This window comes from Bos taurus, chromosome 2, assembly GCF_002263795.3.
Source record: "Bos taurus isolate L1 Dominette 01449 registration number 42190680 breed Hereford chromosome 2, ARS-UCD2.0, whole genome shotgun sequence".
Taxonomy (NCBI): domain Eukaryota; kingdom Metazoa; phylum Chordata; class Mammalia; order Artiodactyla; family Bovidae; genus Bos; species Bos taurus.
Genome location: NC_037329.1, coordinates 117,277,391 through 117,297,219, shown reverse-complemented (window position 1 = coordinate 117,297,219; position 19,829 = coordinate 117,277,391). Strand labels below are relative to the sequence as shown.

Sequence of the window (19,829 nt, the reverse complement as noted above, 5' to 3'; positions counted from 1 at the left end):
TGGCCCACCCTCCTTGCTGCCGAGACCATCAACACAGTGATCTTGAAGTGAGGAGGGGTCTGGATGGCACATTAGAATCCCCACTACATCATTCCTAACCAATCATTCCCAAATGTTGTCTGCACTTCAGAGGGGTCACTGATGATTTCCTGCTCCTTTTCTCTGCCACCTACAAATGACCAATAAAAACAGAACACAGAGCCATGGTTTCTGCTGCACTACCTGCGATTCCAGGTAGTTTGTTAAAGGTGAAGATTCAGGTTCCTCTTTATCTCTCTCCCAATTCTCCATCCATAAGATCACTGGCTTGATCTCTGCCACTCCCTGATGATCTCTGAACCTCTGCAGGAAGGGCTGCCTCATCCATCAGAGAGGGTTTTATTTGCAGAAGTCCACCTGGGCTTTGAGTTAAGCAAAGGCCAAGATGGATCCGGGGTTTCCCAGGTGACACGAGTGGTAAAGAACCTGCCTGCCAATGCAGGAGACATAAGAGACATGCGTTTGATCCCTGGGTCGGGAAGATCGCCTGGAGAAGGAAATGGCAACCCACTCCAGTAGTCTTACCTGGAGAATCAATTGACAGAGGAGCCTGGCAGGCTACAGTTCACAGGGACACACATACGACTGAAGTAACTCAGCACGCACATAAGATGGATCCAGAAGCATCTTTCTTTTCATGAATATTCTTTTCTAGATAACCTAATTTCTACAAGTAATGGCCGGCACGTTTCCTATAGGTTTGAGGACAGCAATTCTTGGCTTTGATGATGAAAGTGGGAAGAAAGAGAGAAAAAATAGAAGCAGAGAAAGACTGGTTTGGTGTGAAATCAGCTTAGGTGGAGAAGTGATGAGGTGGGAAGACAGTGTAAGCTATGGCTTCAGCCCAGTCCCGATGAGTGGAGAAGGCAATGGCACCCCACTCCAGTACTCCTGCCTGGAAAATCCCATGGACAGAGGAGCCTGGTAGGCTGCAGTCCATGGGGTCGCTGAGGGTTGGACATGACTAAGCGACTTCACTTTCATGCATTAGAGAAGGAAATGGCAACCCACTCCAGTGTTCTTGCCTGGAGAATCTCAGGGGTGGGGGAGGCTGGTGGGCTGCCGTCTATGGGGTCACACAGAGTCGGACACGACTGAAGTGATGCAGCAGCAGCAGCAGCAGTCCCGATGAAAGTGTACACTGCTAATCACTGAGGCAGGACTGTGGTCCAGGGCAACAGGGACCCTCAGAAACCAGGCCACAAAGGACAAGGAGAGTTGCCTGTTTCCGGGCTAAAGGTGGTAGAAACGGATCTGAACCCCGTCTTCCATGCCCTTCTCAGCCTCCCCAGCCTAGAAAAGAACGTTCATGAAAAGAAGGATGCTTCTGGATCCATCTTATGTGCATGCTAGTTGGAAAAGGAACCGTATTCACTCTTCATCTACAAAGACGGGCAGGATATTATTGACCGAGCTGTGTCTCAGAAAGAAGGAGGAGGACGGTGAAAAAGCAAGTACCTTCATGTTCACTGAAAACTGTGCTTGAAGGAATCTCCTCAGATCATTATATGATTGGAGCACAGCCCGCTTCCTGTCTTCCTGTCAGAAAGACTAGAAAAATTAGTAGGGTTCGGCAGCATGGGTCACAGACTCTGATAACAGGACCTAGCTGTGCACGAGGGAATTGCGAAAGCAAGAGTAAAAGAACAAGAAAGGAAATAAGTCTTTTTTTTCCCCTATCGTTTTGCCACAAATCGTGTGCGGGATCTTTGTTCCCTGACCTGGGATTGAACGTGAGCCCTTTGTAGTGGAAGCACGGAGTCTTAACCACTGGACTGCCAGGGATGCCCTAGGAAAGGTCCTTATGTTAGACTATGAGGTTTCATTTTTATACCAACTCTGATAAATCGGTTGTTAGGAGAGACTGAGAAAGATGCGAGGTTTGCCCGGAAAGACTAACAGGTATTAGTGATGCTTTCTGAATCAATTATCTACCCCTACCTAACAAGCCACTCCAAAACTTAAGGCTTAAAAAAACAGCCATGTTATTTTTTCACGATTCTGAGGGTCAGCAATTTGGGCTGGTCTCAGCTGAGTGGTTCTTCTGCTGGTCTCACCTGAGGCACCCACGTGGCTGCTGTCTTCGTGTGGTGTGGTTGAGCCATCGGCTCCCTCCGATGCTGTTGCTTTGGCTTGGCTTGGCTTCCCTCTACAAGGTCATCATTTCAAGGAGGCTAGTCTGGTTTCTTCCTGCCATGATCTCAGGTCTCAAGAGGGTAACAGTGGGAGCTGCAAGGTGTTTTGTGACCCAAGCTTAGACGTGCCATAGTGTCACTTCTGCTGAATTGTACTGATCAAAGCAGGTCACACATCCAACGCAAATTCAGAAGGTGCAGGTAAATTCAATCTCATGATGAGCACCCCACACTGCAAAGGGCATGACTTCCAAGGGGAGTGAAATGACTGTGACTGTCTTTGAAAATAATCCACCACCTTTTTATATTTATTTTTTTAATTTATTTATTTATTTTTGCCACACCACGTGGCTTGTGAGATCTTAGTTACCCAACCGGGGATTGAACCCAGGTCCTTGACAGTGAGAGCAACGGAGTCTTAACCACTAAACCACCAGGGAACTCTCAATAATCCGCTGCTCTTCTAAGTCTGGTCAGAGTATGAGGAGATCCTGAGCAGAGAAATGAGAACACACATACCAGGTACTCACTAGTCCTGTACCATTTGCCTTTTAGCCTAGTTTGCAAAAACTACTGTGAAGGTTTCCTTTTAAGGGAGAGAAAGTGTTATATAAACACCCTTATAAGTACATAAGGGCTAGTGGCTCCATCCCTATAGGCAGGTTTAAATGTTTTAATGAGTTTTTTTTTTATATTGCTCATCTACAGCTCTTTTGGTGATTTTGAAATCAAGTTAATGATACCAGAAGGACTTTCCAATGCTTGCTCTGCTAAACATAATAAATATCTCTGGCCATATGATTAAATTAGAAATGGAAGTGAGCTTTAATATGGCATATCTCTTTCATGGGAAAAACTAAATCAAACAATTGAAGTCCACAAACATTCCAAGTGGAAATGACTGGATCACAGGAAACATGGGCCACTTTGCCACCTTGTGAGAATTTGATCATTCAGTAATAAAAAGAGGGATGAAAACTAAAGTTTTCTGCACATGTACTATGTACACGGCATGTCGCACACATTCACTCATGCATGGCCTCCAATAACTCTCAAGTACCACCATCCTTGTTATAGATGAGAAGGCTGAGGTTCAGCAAGGCCAGTGACTTGCCAAAAGTTCTCCCCAAGGTAGTTCAAAGGCTAAGATTCAGGCCTTATTGTCCTAGGTTCTCTCCAATACTTACTGAAATTGATACATATTTTCTACTTGTATTAAAATTATACACAATGTAGCTTACTTTCAACAAATCTATTATCACAGCATAAGCATTTTAAAGCTGCAATGTAGATTCATAATTTTCCTCAATGGCTGCATAATATTTTAATATTTTTATGATTTGCTGGGTCACAGCTTAATTCAACATCCTTCTGATGGAAAAACATCTAGATTGCTTACCTTAGGGCTCAGAATCATGAACTACACTAAATCTGGTTTATAAGAATTTCTGGATGTGGTTGGAATTCTTTTCCTGGACAAAACATTGTGTTTATAATTCATCTTGGCCTTGCCAATTTTTTTTTTTTTTTGGTGTGGTCCTTTTCCTTGAAATGGTAATTATTAATAAGATTAGACCTGTTTAGATAATTACAGGAGAGTAAGTACATGAAATTACACACATACCTGGGTGCCTAATATTTCTACTCATGCCACCAAAACAAATCCTGCTTATTTCAGGAATGACTCCTTGCTCAGAACCACCCTGTTTTTATTTTCAGACTCACCAGGAGGTTGAGGTGACTTCTCCCAGAAAGGGGCTGGGAGAGATATGGATGCACATCCTGGCTCTGGCCAGTAGGTGTCTCTGTTTCATTCACCCTCTATTGCAGGTTCCTCCTGAATGGAAAGGCTTGGGAGCAGAACTGATGGTGGGAGAGTTGTCCTATTCCTTTTGCCACCTACCAGGCTCCACCTGCACTCTCATGCCCCGGCCCCAGATTCCTGATTCCTGACAAAAAGGTCATTAAAACTAGGGGTGTCCTCTGAGTTTAAACGCTACTTTACCAAACCTGCTTGCAAAGTGGAACTGGCAACTGAAAACCAAATCAACAGAGCCCCGAAGCCTTTTCTCCTTAAATAGCATCGTACTCTGAACTAAAAGCTGTATTACTGAGTCATAACAATTAATTACACTCGGAGGTGAGAAGACAGGATTTAACGCTATAATGCAATTTGAATGTAGGCCGTTATCTCATCCCACTGCTATTTAAAACAAAATCACTTTTCCACGGGAGCATCTGCGACCAAGGATGGTTTCAAAGCTGAAGTCGGAAAACATCCCTGGCAACTGAGTGGTTCTGTTTTAGCTTCCTGAGAGGTTTAACATGCACATTTGGATTTTCTAGATTTTCGTAATGAAGTGCCTCTTTCTCTGCTTTGGGATTTTTATAAAAAAAGAATTAGGAGGCTGGGGAGGTCTATTATTTGCAGCAGGAAATTTCTAGGTGTGGGAAGTGTGTTGGATGAGTTATTGGAAAAGTAAAAATATCATCTCCAAACAGAGAGCACATGACCAAGCATCTGAGATGTATTTCCATGTAGGGCTGACATTCCAACACCTCATCAGAAAGGAGCTATTGGTAGATCCAGAGCAGGTAGCAGGGACTGGGGAAGTAGCTGAGAAAGTCTTTGTTGTTGTCAGGCAGGAGTGGGAGGTCCTGTGGTCATGGTGGAGACGGAGACCAGCCTTTGAGAAGCATCTCTGTGGCTCTGCCGGCTCTTAGGGCATTGAGGGTCTTCCTGGGTGGGTGGCATCAACCAGCAAGTGTGTGGTTTGGAAGGAGCTCTCTGGAGCCCTGGAGAAGAGTCCTAGATAGGCACTGCCTCTGTGTGACTCTCCTCTGGGTGACTCTGTGAATCTCGTGTTCCCCAAAGCCAGGGAGATGTGTGTTTGTCTCCCTTAGAGAGTCCTGGGAGGGTCTGGTGAACTGAGTGTTCTAATATATGGAGCCTGGTGGGCTGCCATCTGTGGGGTCGCACAGAGTCGGACAAGACTGAAGCGCCTTAGCAGCAGCAGCAGCATGCATGACCCTGATGCTGGGAAAGATTGAAGGCACGAGGAGAAGGGGACGGCAGAGGATGAGATGGTTGGATGGCATCACTGACTCGATGGAAATGAACTTGAGCAAACTCTGGGAGATGGTGAAGGAAAGAGGAGCCTGGTGTGCTGCGGTCCATGGGGTCGCAGACAGTGGGACACCACTTAGCGCCTGAACAACAACAACAATGCATGATGATGGGCAGATCCTTCCAGACGTGGGTGTTAGTTTGGACGGTGCCGGAGCAGCTCAGGGCCCAGGCTGTGCATCTACAGTACAATATGCTCTCAAGACCCTTCTCCTGCCAGCCCTCGCTGCCTCATGGGACTCGCCTCTCAGCTTTGGCCGCCCCCCTCCCCAAACATCTCCTGGTCCTTCCCCTCTCTCTGTTGCTTCTGTTCTCAAGCATCTCCTACCACTTCTCCTCCCACCCTCTTCATCAGTTTCCAGATTCCACTTAGCTTCCCCATCCTGTTCAGCTCTGCTAACCTCCAGCCCCCGCAGGTTGCCCTTCTCCCACGGTATTTCCCTGGTCCGAGCAGAAGCCAGTAAGCGCTCCAGCCTTCAAGCCACCTGGAAGCCACTCACTGGCTGTATGACTTGAATGGTCACCTACACTCTGTGAGCCTCGATTGTTTCATCCAAGTGATGGGAATGTTCATGTTTGTCTCAGCCAGTTGTCAAGGGCATCGGAGGGGCTGGGTTTCCTTAGGAAAGGGAGTTATTTCACGGAGGCCAACACCACCCTCCACACCCTGGGTGACCCTTGGCTTATGTTTGGGTTCACAGAGCTTCCTGAGGGACCTGGCAGATCTCAGAATGGATGCAGGATGGGGGACTTCGGGCCACCTTCCTCCTCCAGGTTACAGGCGCCCCAGTCCTCTGCCTTTCATGCCATCCCTCACTTGGTGCGCCCATCTTTCCCTCTTACTCCAGACGACCCCCCCCAGACCCACCCTCCCCTCCCGCAAGACGCTCTTCTCTCCCTTTCTTCATCCATCAGCCCCGTTTTCTTTTCTTCCCAACATGTTTCACTCAGCATCTGACCGAGGAGCGCCCTTTCAGATGCTGAGTGAAACATGTTGGGAAGAAAATACCTTTCAGGGGTGTTCTCTGTCGTTGACCATCTTCTCCAACTAGAACGGAGCTCGGGAGTCTTCTATTTTGCGCCACTGTATTCTCAGAATCTAGCACAGGGGCTGGAGCCTAACAGATGCTCAGTTAACTCCAGGGGGAGGCATGAATGGGATTCTGTGGGTACAGTGCCAGTCAAGACCCAGGCCGGTTCAGAGATCCCTGCTGACCGACCGAAAGCCTGGGACCCCCAGTGGGGGCGACGTGAGTTCTGGCTTCAGGAAGCCCCCTTCTGCAGGCTCTTCAGTCTCCCAGATCCTATCCCACCCGGGGCTTCCTCGAGGGTCGGGGGGCGGGGGCAGGCTGTGGGTTCTGGCCTGCCCACACCCTCCGCGCCGGGATGCGGGGCCCCCCGCGGCAGGGTATGCGGGCCCCCCGGGCGGGCGCCGGCCCCGGGCATGCTCAGAGCGCGCAGGTCCGGGCGGCGGCGGCGGCGGGGGAGGAGGGAGCGGCCGCCGCCGCCGTGCGCTCGCGGGCCCGGGCGGAGCTGCGCAGTCCTCTCGCAGCTGCGCCAGGACAGCCGGCGCGCCGCCGTGCCCACAAGTTGCCGGCCGCCGAGCGCCGCGCCGCCTCCTCGCGCTCGCAGACCCGAGAGCCCACCCCGCGGCGGTCGCCGGCTCCGGGACGCACCTCCCGCGGACGCCCACCCCAGATGTGAAGCGGGACCGCAGCCCCTGCCGCCTCCCACCCTGCCGGCGCCCATCGACAGAGTCTTGCCAGCGTCTCCAGTGCCCAACCCCGCGGCTGGAAGATGTGGCAGCCGGCCACGGAGCGCCTGCAGGTAAGGGGTCGCGGGGGGCTGGGGGCCAGCGTGGAGGAGGAGGTGCTCGGACCCGAGGACCAGAGCACCTCTTGCAAGGGTTTGCCTGAAGCGGTCATGAAAGACACAAAGATTAGAACCTGATGCTGTCGGTTTCACCCAGCTGCCAGATACCCGGTCGGGGAGCTGGGGGTGATGAAATTGAAGAAGGCTCAGCTCTGGGCATCACAACTTTTGCCTTGGGGGCTAGTGCGCCTGGAGATTTATATAAGATTGGACTTTCTGACCAGCAATTTTAGATTGGTTTCCACTGACACAGTTTACTGGTCTGGGGTTAGGATTTTTGCATCCAGATTATTATTATTATTGTTGTTGTTGTTATTTTTTGTCTCCGGGAAAGACAGAACAAATTATTTGTGAAAGCATTTGTTTGCCAATATAATTTGGAAATCCTCAAGCTTGGTTTGGCTTGGTCATGGTATGCTACTTATTCTATTTTTTCTTATTTGTTGGCCCTCTCGCCTCATCTCCTCTGAACCCAGGCTCCCCCAGATATTTGAAAATCAAAAGTGAAGTTCAGCCAGGAATAGTTATGCCCTGGGGTCATCTCTTTAAAATTTTTTTTCCGCTGCTGTCTGCTGAAATGTCTAACTGCCTTTAATTTGGATTCAGGAGCCAGGGAGTTGGGAAGGGGCGGGTGGTCAAAGTGAGAAAGTGGGGCGTTGTTTCTGAGAGGGGCTCATTCAGTGACACTCGGAACCCCCAAATCACCCCGACTGTAAGGTCTGATGACTGCTTTCCCTGGAAAATATTCTGCGGAGGAAGGGCAGCTACCCTGCCAGATAAAATCTACTGAATCCTGCAGTTAAACTTTTGGCAGGCTCAGAGCCACATTGTTTCGTAGTAAACTTTGAAGAAGTGTTTAAGTGGTAAAATACAGCACGGTTGGATGCCGAATGTATTTGAAGTCTTGGGACAGGGAGGCCAGGAGCCCTGGCTGGCTTCGGAGGTTTTCAATGAAAATTTGAAGGGCCAGACTGTCTCTGAGATGCTAGGAGAAGCTAACTAACCTTTGCCTGTGGGTTCTCATGCTGAGGATTAACCTGCAGAGGGCATTGCTTTGAGCAGAAATAGATGCCCCAAGACCCCTTTCTGAGCCTCCCTGGGCTCGTCGTTTTGGGGAGGGGGTTTCATAGTAAGAGCTTGAGACCCCAGGCCAATCCCCAAGGGTCTCCAACCCACTGAGCAAGGAAAGAGATCTTTAGCCTTGAAGATGGGGAGGTGGTTGACTGGCCTCCTAACTCCGAGAGTCAACATCGGGCTCTGAGCCATTGGCCAGAGGTGATGTAAGTGTATTTCGGGACTGGCATCAGCTGCCAGTTGTACATGTGCGTTTTTCCTTTCGTTCAGGGCAGTGAATTTATGCTAAAGGAAGGAGTGACTGAGCGGAGGTGGAGGGTTTTCCCATCTGAGTGAGGAGTGGAGCTCTTGGAGAGATGAGGCTAGAATTCCTGCCGGTGGCTTTTATGGCCTGGGGAATCCATGCCTCTGCGGAGTTTGTGGATTTTTGCCTCTTGAAGTTATTTCTATTGGCGTCTTTCATGTAGGGACTCCTGTGTGCTCCGCAGCACGTGACCTTGGCAGGGGCTAGCTCTGGCTTGCGTTCTGCATGGCAGTTGTTCCTCTCTAGAAAGGGCCTTCTGGCTCTTCTGTGAAATGTACACACGTGCATTTGGCATGAACCTGGTTTATTAACAGTGTGCATTCGCAGTGCATTCTTGTTTTCCTCTACAAGTGTCAGATTGAAAGAGCAGGGGGGTTCCACATTTGAAAGCTCAGGTTAAACATGGCTTGTCACTAAGATCAGGTCACCCCTGGAAGGTACTTATCAACACAGGGCTTAACTTCCTGCTCCCCAAATTTAAATGATTCACCAGGCCTGGTCCTCTTTATAAAAGTATGTCTCAAACCTTGACATTATAAAAGTGGAGAAAAACCTTCGTATTCATAGCTTCTTCCCAATAGCAGTTCTGCTGTTCTTTAGAACAGAATTTGGATATTTTTGCTTTTTGCTTCTGGGGGAGAGAGTTGTTGAGGGTGAGGTGGTGAGTGAGTTGCTTGTAATAATATTTTATTTACATTCTTTGTGTTTATTTTTGTCATGGGCTCTGTTTGCTGTCTGGGATTCCCCTCTGCCCCTGCTTTTTTTTATTTCGTCCTTCAAGGCACCACCATATAGGAACGTTGGTTTCTGATTCTTCAGTGAATGGGATGTTTTCCATGACCAGATGTTGTGGCCATGGTGATGGCGAGGGAGAGCTGTTCAATGGGGAAATGATGATGAATCCCAGTTGTTAGTGGAGTCGAAACCCCACCCTCCTTACACAAATCTTTTTAACTGTCTCGTATAACCTCATGAATTTTTCCCTCAATAATTCTTAATGCAAACATTCTAATTTAGATGAGCTTGAGTGAAGAAACTGCTTCAAGGAAGTGCTCCCAGGGCTTCCTATCAGGACTAAGGAGTCAATTTCTTGTACTGACACCTGGAAACGGAAGAGGTGAGGGAAGAAAAGGACATCTCAGTGAATTGACTTGATTAGTCCCTATAGGTTGATGCCCGTTCAAAGGGTTTGTGGTCCAGGGAGTGTGGCTGGACTTTATTTAAGCTAGAGGGTCACCCTCCAACTAATTCGAGTCCAGTAACCAGCTCTCTTGCTCAGGAAATAGCATCCCTAATCAGAGTGGATTACCGTTATCAAACCCTGCTCCTTTGCCAAACAAAATAATGCTGCTACTTTCTGATTTGAGGCTTCGCTATTTGACCCAAATCCAGGACAGGCAAAGGGACCTGTTGCTTCTAGCAGGGCTGAGCTGGGGAATTTCTCATTCAGTCACACAGTTCATCTGCTCCCCTGAATGTTAAAACTTCTGTTAACATCCCACTGGAGCCCTCGCTGGGAGATTCTGCCATTAAAATTATAATAGGATCAAAGGGGATGTGAAGATTTAAATCACCACCTCAACTTTTAGAAATGAATAAATATGAATTCTTCCCTTTTTACCTTCTCCTTTGCACAGCAGACTTTTTTTTTTAGAAGGACTCAGGAGAATTATGAATTTTTAAAGAAGCTGATTTGAAACAGGCTCTTCTCAAAAAAGTGAAAGGGGACTTTCCAGTAGAAAAAGGCTAAGTATTGGTTTTTTAAAAACAGAGATGAGATGACTTTGGGCCTCGATATATTACAGTTTGCCGGGGTTGCCTGATTATCTTCATTGTTGGGCCAGGCAGATGCGTGAGCAGTGACAGACTCACTGTCCACGCAGGAGTGTGGACTCAGCCATAAGGAGTGTGTCTTTCCTCAGAACATCTGACTTCTGTGCACTACCAGACACACTTTTGGGAGCCCTGGAAAGGTGGAGAGCAGGAGAAAGATGACTGGAGACTGAGTTTGGAATGAAGGCGACCAGGGCATCCTCGCCTGTGGTGTAGTTATTACAAGGACAGAGTGGGATGTGGTAGTAGAAAGGTATGGGAAAAAGTTCTAGCAGATTCTAATTGTGGAGTCTGTGTGTGACCGTCTTCTTATGAGGCAGTCTATAAAGGTTCCAATAGTTTTCCTGTTTTGGCTGATCTTAAACTGTCTTCATGGCAGATTTCCTCATAGTTCAGTCCATAAAGAATCTGCCTGCAAGGCAGGAGACCCGGGTTTGACTCCTGGGTAGGGAAGATCCCCTGGAGTAGGAAATGGCAATCCATTCCAGTATTCTTGCCTGGAGAAGCCCATGGACAGAGGAGCCTGGTGGGCTGCAGTCCACGGGGTTGCAAGAGGCGGACACGACTTAGCGACTAACCCACCATGGCAGATCCAGAAAATACAAAACTTTCATTGATAAAGTTGGCTGTTGTCTCCCTCTCACCATTTTGTTCATTTATTTATTTTCATTCACATTTTGATCAGTGGCTGTAACTTAGAACCTCCAAAAGTGTGAAATGAGGAAGGGTAGGGAGGAAACCAGATCCTGAAGAACTTTTTCCTTTGACTTCTTGCTCAACTTTTGGCCAATAGAAAGGTTGGCGTTTGTGCCTAAATACCACTTGGCAATTACAGGAAATCAGAGTGCTTTTCCCATAGGATCTTCCTGCCCTTTCTGTGCCTTGTCATATCGGGCTGATCTTGCCTTGGTGTGGATCTTCAATTGTTCTCGACTTATTTCTCTGTGGTTATCATTTCCACTTTTTCCCGGAGAAAGTAGACAGGGGACCCTTCTAAAGGATCAGCTGGAGCCCATTTGACCAGGCCCATCAGGCAGAGAGAAAACCTTGGTAAATCTGACCCTTTTCCAGGCAGAGCAAATTGACAGGGGGAAACCAGAGCAAGGTGGGTCATGACAATAAGCACTTTTATGGTGCACGTGCTGGGTGTGTGGCACAGCGTTAAAGAGTTTTATTTGAATTATCGAGCTCATCTGCTTCCCATAACTGCTTTTATCCCCATTTTATAGATAAAGAAACTGAAAGCCAGAGAGTTCAAATGATCTGGCCAGAGTCCGGAAGCCAGGCGTGAACTGAACTGGAATTTGAACCAGGAGGTTTAGCTCTGGATCTTCTTAAGCAGTTATTATTATTATTATTTGGAAGGATAAGGTGGAGTATGATGCTTACTTGTGTGGGTGCTCTTGTTATTAATCAGTAGAATGAGTGGTGGTCTCGTTGGCTGTGAGAGGCCACTTTCATATCTCTTGTTGAATTGGTGTGGTTGCCTGTGTTGACCAAAGGTTACCCCATTTTTGGTGGCCCAGATCTCTGGTGGGGAATAAGCTGTGTGTATTGTCCTCAAGCTGTAATTCCCAAGTGCCATTTAAGAGTCTCTTGAGCTGGAGCACATGGCATTTATCCAAACTAGAGACCTAGAAAGCTGGCAATAAAGCCTGATCACGTCTGCAGTCATTCTCCACTGAAGCCAAAAACGTGGAGAAGGGAGGGGGGAGTTCGGAGAGTTCAAGAGCAATTGCTTAGAAATAAGCAATAGATGCTCTTACGGACTCACAGGTTTCTCACTAAATCGATCCTACGTTTTGCTATTCTTTTCAACCCTCATAGTTGAGAAAGCGCAGAGCATCTGGCCTTATCCTTCCTAAAGAAAACTTGGCCTTCTCATCAATCTGAGGTCTTGCGGAAGTAAAATGTTATCTTACAGCGTTAGGTCTTTCTCAGAGTTTTGACAGACTCGAGACCTTGAAAGCAGGTGATAAAGCCTGATCACGTCTGCAGTTGTTCCCCGTTTAGACCAGAACTGTGGGGAATGGAGGGAGGAGGTGGAGAGTTCAAGAGCATAATCTCTACCAAGTGACTTGCAAAATGCTTGCCTTGGAAAATTAAAAAAAAACAAAAACAAAAAACCTCTCTGCCCTTTGGTTACCTGTTGCCTAATGGGCTGTTTGATGTTGACTGTCCTGGGTTATCTTGGAGCATTAGGCAATATTTTGCACTTTGTTTGATGTTCCAGATTGTCCCTCTCCTCCCTCTTCGCTTGCACTGACTCCATTCCATAAAATGAATTCATCTTGTAGATCGGATCCTGAAACAGCTTGCGCTGGCCAGCCCCACGGCTAAAGGCGATCAGGCTCCCTTGCGCAGGGCTATCTGACTCCTCGAATAGCAGCAGTTTAGGGACTCCTTAGTGGTCAGCAAATAAAACCAATTCAGAAGCACTCAATAGCTGCAGTGTGCTTCTGCTCAGCTGTGCCCCCCTCCCCGCCCCCTGGGGCACAAATCTAAACTGAGGCTTTATATAAGTAGAGCAAGAAGAAATAGTTGAGACGTTTGTCCCAAGACCTCCTTAGAGACTAGTAGAATCCATTACCATCATTTTATGTTAACTTAAAAAACAGAAAAAAAAGTTGTGATCCCAGTTTAGCTGCTCTCCAGTGATAAAGCATCCGTGCATTCACCAGGTCCAAACCCTCAGGCCAAGAACTGGAAAAGGATGCTGTTAAGGATAAAGCACAGACTTGCTGTGTGCATTTGGCCTGTTTCAGTGCTACCAAAGTCACAGTGAGCCCTCTCACTCAGTCCGTTCTGCTGCTACTGGGTCCTTCCTCTTGCTCTTCCACGTCTAGCAGCCTCGATCTCCTCTTCCTCCCCTCATTTGTTGTAACTGAGGTCTTAATTTGATAAGGGAGGTTCTAGTGGTGAAAAAATTACCACCTCCTGCGTTTTGAAGTTAGTTCGTTTTTGTTAGTTAGATTTTTTATTACTTGTATCCACCTGACATGGCTACTTAGGGACCAAGATTCAGATTAACCCCTGGTCTCTGTGTCTTACTCATTGTGATGGGTAGAATCTCTTCCCTTCCCATCAAGACATGTTGAAATCCTAACCCTGGGACCTGTGAGTATAGCCTTATTTGGAAATTGGGATTGTGCAGATGTAACTGAGTAAAGGTGAGGTCATACTGGATTAGGGTGAGCCCTACACTCGATGTCTGTATAAGGAGAGATTTGAAGACACAGAGGAGACTCGACAGAGAGGGCCAAGTGAAGATGGAGGCAGAGGATGGAGTTGTGGTACTGCAAGCCAGTGATCAAACCAGTCCATCCTAAAGGAAATCAACCCTGAATATTCACTGAAAAGACTGATGCTGGAGCCAAAGTTCCAATACTTTGGCCACCTGATGTGAAGAGCTGACTCATTGGAAAAGACCCTGATACTGGGAAAGACTGAGGAGGGAAAGGGGTGGCAAAGGATGAGATGGTTGGACCGCATCACCGACTCAATGGATATGAGTTTGCGCAAGCTCTGGGAGATGGTGAAGGACAGGGAATCCTGGCGTGCTGCAGTCCATGGGGTCCCAAAGAGTTGGAAACAGCTTAGTGGCTGAACAACAGCAATAACAAGCCAAGGAAAGCCAAGGATGGCTGGCAACCACCGGAGGCCATAAGAGTCAAGCAAAGATTCCTTCCCAGAGCCTTTGGAGGGAGGATGGCCCTACCAACCTCTTGGCTTTCAATTTCCAGCCTCCAGAACTGCCAGAGAGGACGTTTTTGTGGTTTTAAGCCGTCCAATCTGTGGTGACCTGTTACAGCAGCCCAAGGTGTCTAATGTGCCAGTACACTCGTGAAACCTGCTGCCTTTTTATTTATTTGTTTCGGGCTTCCCTGGTGGCTCAGTGGTGAAGAATCCACCTGCCAATGCAGGAGACAAAATTTTGATCTCTGGTTCGGGAGCTCTCCTGGAGGAAGAAATGGTAACCCACTCCAGTATTCTTGCCTGGAAAATCTCATGGACAGAGGAGGCTGGCAGGCTATAATCCATGGAATTGCAAAGAGTCAGACACGACTCAGTGAGTAAAACAGCAACAACAACAGCAGCAACAGGAAGGAAACTAACACACTAGTACACTCATGACATGAAACCTGCTGTCTTTTTATTTGTTTATTTTTGGCTGCCCTGGACCTTCGTTGCTGCACTTGGGCTTTCTAGTTGTGGAGAGCCGGGGGCTGCTCTCTAGTCGTCCTCAGGCTTCTTACTGTGGCGGCTTTTCTTGTTACAGAGAGTAGTCTCTGGGCACTGGGGGTTCAGGAGTTGCAGTTCCTGGGCTCTAGAGCGCCGGCTTAGTAGTTGTGGCCCATGCGCTTAGTTGCTCTGTGCCAGGTGGGATCTTCCTCTACCAGGGATCGAACCCCCGTGTCCCCTGCATTGGCAGGAAGATTCCTATCCACTGTGCCAGCAGGGAAGTCCAAGCCTGCAGCCTTTGTCTGTGTCTGTCTCTGTACTTCCTGAGGCTGAGATGTGCCTGACTTTCATATCCTGGGATGAAATCACTGTGTCTGTATACCATTTTCTTTTTGTGCAGAGTTTGAATCTGTTTATGGTGGATTTGGAAGATAATGAACATAGGCATTAGAGGAACAGTTAAATGCCCGCTCCTTTCTTCCCACTTCTTCTCTTCTACTTCTGGTCAACATCCTGGGAAAATGACGCACACGCCAAGAAGACCGTGTGCCTGGAGGGAGGGCCTCTTGGCAGTAACTGTGCTTCAAGAGATAGTTCACTCTGGTACTTAAGATCTTGGGCTGGGATGTGGAAGACAGTCCCTTCAGGGTAGATCTCGGTGACGGTTTTTCAGACAGCTGGAACCAAGGGAGGCCCAGGGTTTTATTCTCAAAATAATCCATGTTGTTCGTCTCTGTGATGTCCCTGGTTGGATAGCCAGCCTCTGGGATTTGCCTCTTCCCAACTAGGATAATGTAGGCTTCCCGTGTGGCTCAGAGGTGAAGAATCCGCCTGTCACTGAAGGAGATGCAAGAGACCTGGGTTCGATCCCTGGGTTGGGCCAATGCCCAGGAGAAGGGAATGGCAACCCACTCCAGTATCCTTGCCTGGAGAATCCCATGGACAGAGGAGCCTAGTGGTTGTATAGTCGATGAGGTGGCAAAGAGTCAGACACAAGGGAGGGACTGACACTAAATGACATTAGGAGTCATCACCCTTGACTTCCTGTGCCACCTCTTCTTTTTCATCTAGTAGCCATGACGGCTGCTGCCTGTGTGTGCAGGGAGGGAGACGTGCCAGGAGAAAGGGACTCCTTAATCGTTATCCTTTCTTCACGGTACATCCGTCCTAATCCTTTCATGACAAGCCCTTCCTCATGGTTTCTCTGTAATTGTGGGTCTGAGGATGAACACACAGATTGTGTAGACTCTTCTGCCCACTGCGTGCTTTGATGTGTTTACACCAGGAACCGGCTTCCTTAGGTATGTGTGGCGTCCTGGTGTTCAAGTCACCTATGATGCAGCAGAAACTGCTGTTTACCTTCTGTGTCTTCTGAGGATGCTCCCTGGGCATGGGACTGGGGGCTGAGGGACCATGGTAAGGCTGAGAGGCTGTGTTTTTTTTTTTTTTCGCTTGGACTTAACTTCTTGATACCTTGTGTGTGTGTATTTGCTCAGTCGTGTCTGCCTCTTTGTGACCCCATGGACTCCTCTGTCCATGGAATTTACCAGGCAAGAATACTGGAGTGGGTCACCAGTTCTTTTCTCCAGGATATCTTCCCGACCCAGGGACTGAACCTGGGTCCCTGATAGCTCAGCTGGTAAAGAATCCTCCTGAATGCAGGAGACCCCAGTTTGCTTCCTGGGTTGGGAAGATCCGCTGGAGAAGGGATAGGCTACCCACTCCAATATTCTTGGGCTTCCCTTGTGGCTCAGCTGGTAAAGAATACACCTGCAATGCAGAAGACCTGGGTTCAGTCCTTGGGTTGGGAAGATCCCCTGGAGAAGGGAAAGGCTACCCACTCCAGTATTCTGGCCTGGAGAATTTCATGGACTGAATAGTCTGTGGGGTCACAAAGAGACGCGACTGAGTGACTTTCACTTTCACTTTCATTGCCACATTATAGGCGGATTCTGTCTGAGCCACCAGGGAAGCTCCCTGCCCAGGGATCAAACCTGCAACCCTTGCACTGGAAGGTGAAGTCTTAACCACTGGACCACCAGGGAGGTCACCACCAGGGAGGTCTCTTGGTCCCTTAGTTATTAGTTTCTCAGGGCTGCTGTAACAAAGTACCACAAGCCAGACAGCTTATACAGCCGAAACGTACAGTCTCAGAGTTCTAGGAGATGGATGTCTCAAATCAGAGTGTGGGAAGCATTGATTTCTTCTGAGGGCTATGAGGAAGAATCTTTTTGATGCCTCCTTCCCAGCTTCTGGTGGTTTGCTGGCCATCTTTCCCATTTCTTGGCTTGTGGCCGCATCTCTCCAGGCTTTGCATTGCGTTCTCTCTGTGTGTTTGTCTCCATGTCCAAATTTCCTTTTTTAATAAAGACACTGATCACATTGGATTGAGGGCCCACCCTAATCCAGTATGATCTCATTCTAGCTTAACTATTTATATCTGTACTGATGCTATTTCCAAATAAGATCACATTCTGAACTACTCGGTGATAGAACTTCTACCTATGGAGGGACACAATTTGTGGAATTTATTTTTGGAGTCCTCTTTATGAACTGAAATATTTCTCCCTACTTGAATCAACCACCAAAAAAAAAAAAAAAGGTTTTATTTCCAAGCAGTGGTACAGATGTGTGATAGAGTAGAATCCACATCTTCTATGTGTCAAAGTCATGACTACTATTTTAGACTTGATATGATTAAAAATTGCAAACTAATATCTACTTAGGGTAATGAGCTAACATACCATAGAAGAGTGTGAAGTGTAATCTTGTTCCTTTGTGCTCGGTTATGTCTGATTCTTTGACATTCCATGGACCGTGCCATTCCAGACAGACTCCTCTGTCTATGGAATTCTCCAGGCAGGTATAGTGGAGTAGGTTGCCATTTCCTTCTTCAGGGGATCTTCTGGACCCAGGGATCAAACCTGGGTCTCTTGGGTCTCCTGCATTGGAAATGGATTCTGTACCACTGTGCCAGCTGGGAATTCTACTCATGAAGCAGACTCATGTGATCTGTCTGGTAGTTATTTTCCCAAAATTTTCTTAGGTTTTATCAATTCAGTTCAGTCGCTCAGTCATGTCCGACTCTTTGTGACCCCATGATTTGCAGCACGCCAGGCCTCCCTGTCCATCATCAACTCCCGGAGTTCACTCAAACTCATGTCCATCGAGTTGGTGATGCCATCCAGCCATCTCATCCTCTGTTGTCCTCTTCTCCTCCTGCCCCCAATCCCTCCTAGAATCAGAGTCTTTTCCAATGAGTCAACTCTTCACATGAGGTGGCCAAAGTATTGGAGTTTCAGCTTTAGCATCAGTCCTTCCAAAGAACACCCAGGACTGATCTCCTTTAGGATGGACTGGTTGGATCTCCTTGCAGTCCAAGGGACTCTCAAGAGTCTTCTCCAACACCACAGTTCAAAAGCATCAATTCTTTGGCACTCAACTTTCTTCACAGTCCAACTTTCACATCCATACATGACCACTGGAAAAACCATAGCCTTGACTAGACGGACCTTTGTTGGCAAAGTAATGTTTCTGCTTTTGAATATGCTGTCTAGGTTGGTCATAACTTTCCTTCCAAGGAGTAAGCGTCTTTTAATTTCATGGCTTCAATCACCATCTGCAGTGATTTTGAAGCCCCCAGAAATAAAGTCTGACACTGTTTCCACTGTTTCCCCATCTATTTCCCATGAAGTGATGGGACCAGATGCCATGATCTTAATTTTCTGAATGTTGAGCTTTAAGCCAACTTTTTCACTCTCCTCTTTCACTTTCATCAAGAGGCTTTTTAGTTCCTCTTCACTTTCTGCCATAAGGGTGGTGTCATCTGCATATTTGACGTTATTGATATTTCTCCCAGCAATCTTGATTCCAGCTTGTGCTTCCTCCAGCCCAGCGTTTCTCATGATGTACTCTGCGTATAAGTTAAATAAGCAGGGTAACAATATACAGCCTTGATGTACTCCTTTTCCTATTTGGAAACAGTCTGTTGTTCCACGTCCATGTCCAGTTCTAACTGTTGCTTCCTGACCTGTATATAGGTTTCTCAAGAGGCAGGTCAGGTGGTCTGGTATTCCCATCTCTTTCAGAATTTTCCACAGTTTATTGTGATCCACACAGTCAAAGGCTTTGGCATAGTCAATAAAACAGAAATAGATGTTTTTCTGGAACTCTCTTGCTTTTTCCATGATCCAGTGGATGTTGGCAATTTGATCTCTGGTTTCCTCTGCCTTTTCTAAAACCAGCTTTAACATCTGGAAGTTCATGGTTCACGAATTGCTGAAGCCTGGCTTGGAGAATTTTGAGCATGACTTTACTAGCGTGTGAGATGAGTGCAATTGTGTGGTAGTTTGAGCATTCTTTGGCATTGCCTTTCTTTGGGATTGGAATGAAAACTGACCTTTTCCAGTCCTGTGGTCACTGCTGAGTTTTCCAAACACATGCAAATATATTTTGGGTTGGCCAAAAAGGCCATTCAGACTTTTCTGTAAGATGGTAGATTTTACTCAAATGGACTTTGTGGCCAACCAATATTTAGTTTTTTTCCACATGTGTTTAAATAATATAGTCATTATACATATAAAACTCTGTAATTGTTTTCACTTTACAGAATATCTCTTGGGTATCTCTTTTGGTTAGTCCATGTAGCTCCAACCCATTCCTTTTCCTCCTTGCATAGAATTTTGTGATGGAGCTGGATTATTATTTATTCAGTCCTTCCTATATCAGGGAATAATTGGGTGGCATCCATGTTGTTTTTTCTCCCATAAATAATATTGTTATAAGGATCTGCATGCTGTCCTTGTGCTTATATTTCCTTAGACAGAACTGCTAAGAATGGAGTTGCTGAATCAAAGAGGCTGTGTGTTTTAAATCTTAGCAACTGTCAAAGAGGGCCTTTTATGAGAGTTCTGCTTTTTGATCAGAAGTTTATGTGATTTTAACAAAAGTACAAAGAAATAGTTTCCTAGAGCAAGGATAGTCTTTTCAACAAATTATGTGAAACAATCTGTATGCAAAACAGCAAAATCATCATCAGCAACAAATCCAAAATTTCAATCCATACCTCAGCAGATTGTATACAAAAATTCACCTGAAATGAATCATAGACCTACCTGTACCATAAACCCATAAAACTTCTAGACAGAATCGGCAGAAAATCTTTGTGACTTTGTATACATCTGTGTAGACAGTACTACAATCAAGATAATGACCAGATTCATCACACCCGAAGTTTCTTTGGATTGGGCAAAGATTTCCTAGA

General features: G+C 46.9%; 1 protein-coding gene across 3 annotated transcripts in view; it reads left to right on the top strand.

Annotated features, from left to right (window-relative positions):
• The first annotated feature begins 6,836 nt into the window (after window positions 1-6,836).
• PID1 (phosphotyrosine interaction domain containing 1) overlaps window positions 6,837-19,829 on the top strand; it is a 266,629-nt gene continuing 253,636 nt past the window's right edge. For 2 of the 3 annotated variants that reach the window (XM_059892965.1, XM_059892963.1), the window contains exon 1: window positions 6,887-7,128. In XM_059892965.1, coding sequence (XP_059748948.1) covers window positions 7,099-7,128 — 30 coding nt within the window. In that variant the 5' untranslated portion in view covers window positions 6,887-7,098. Of the gene's footprint in view, window positions 7,129-19,829 lie in introns of all 3 variants that reach the window. The other variant, NM_001079584.3, reaches the window with a different exon arrangement.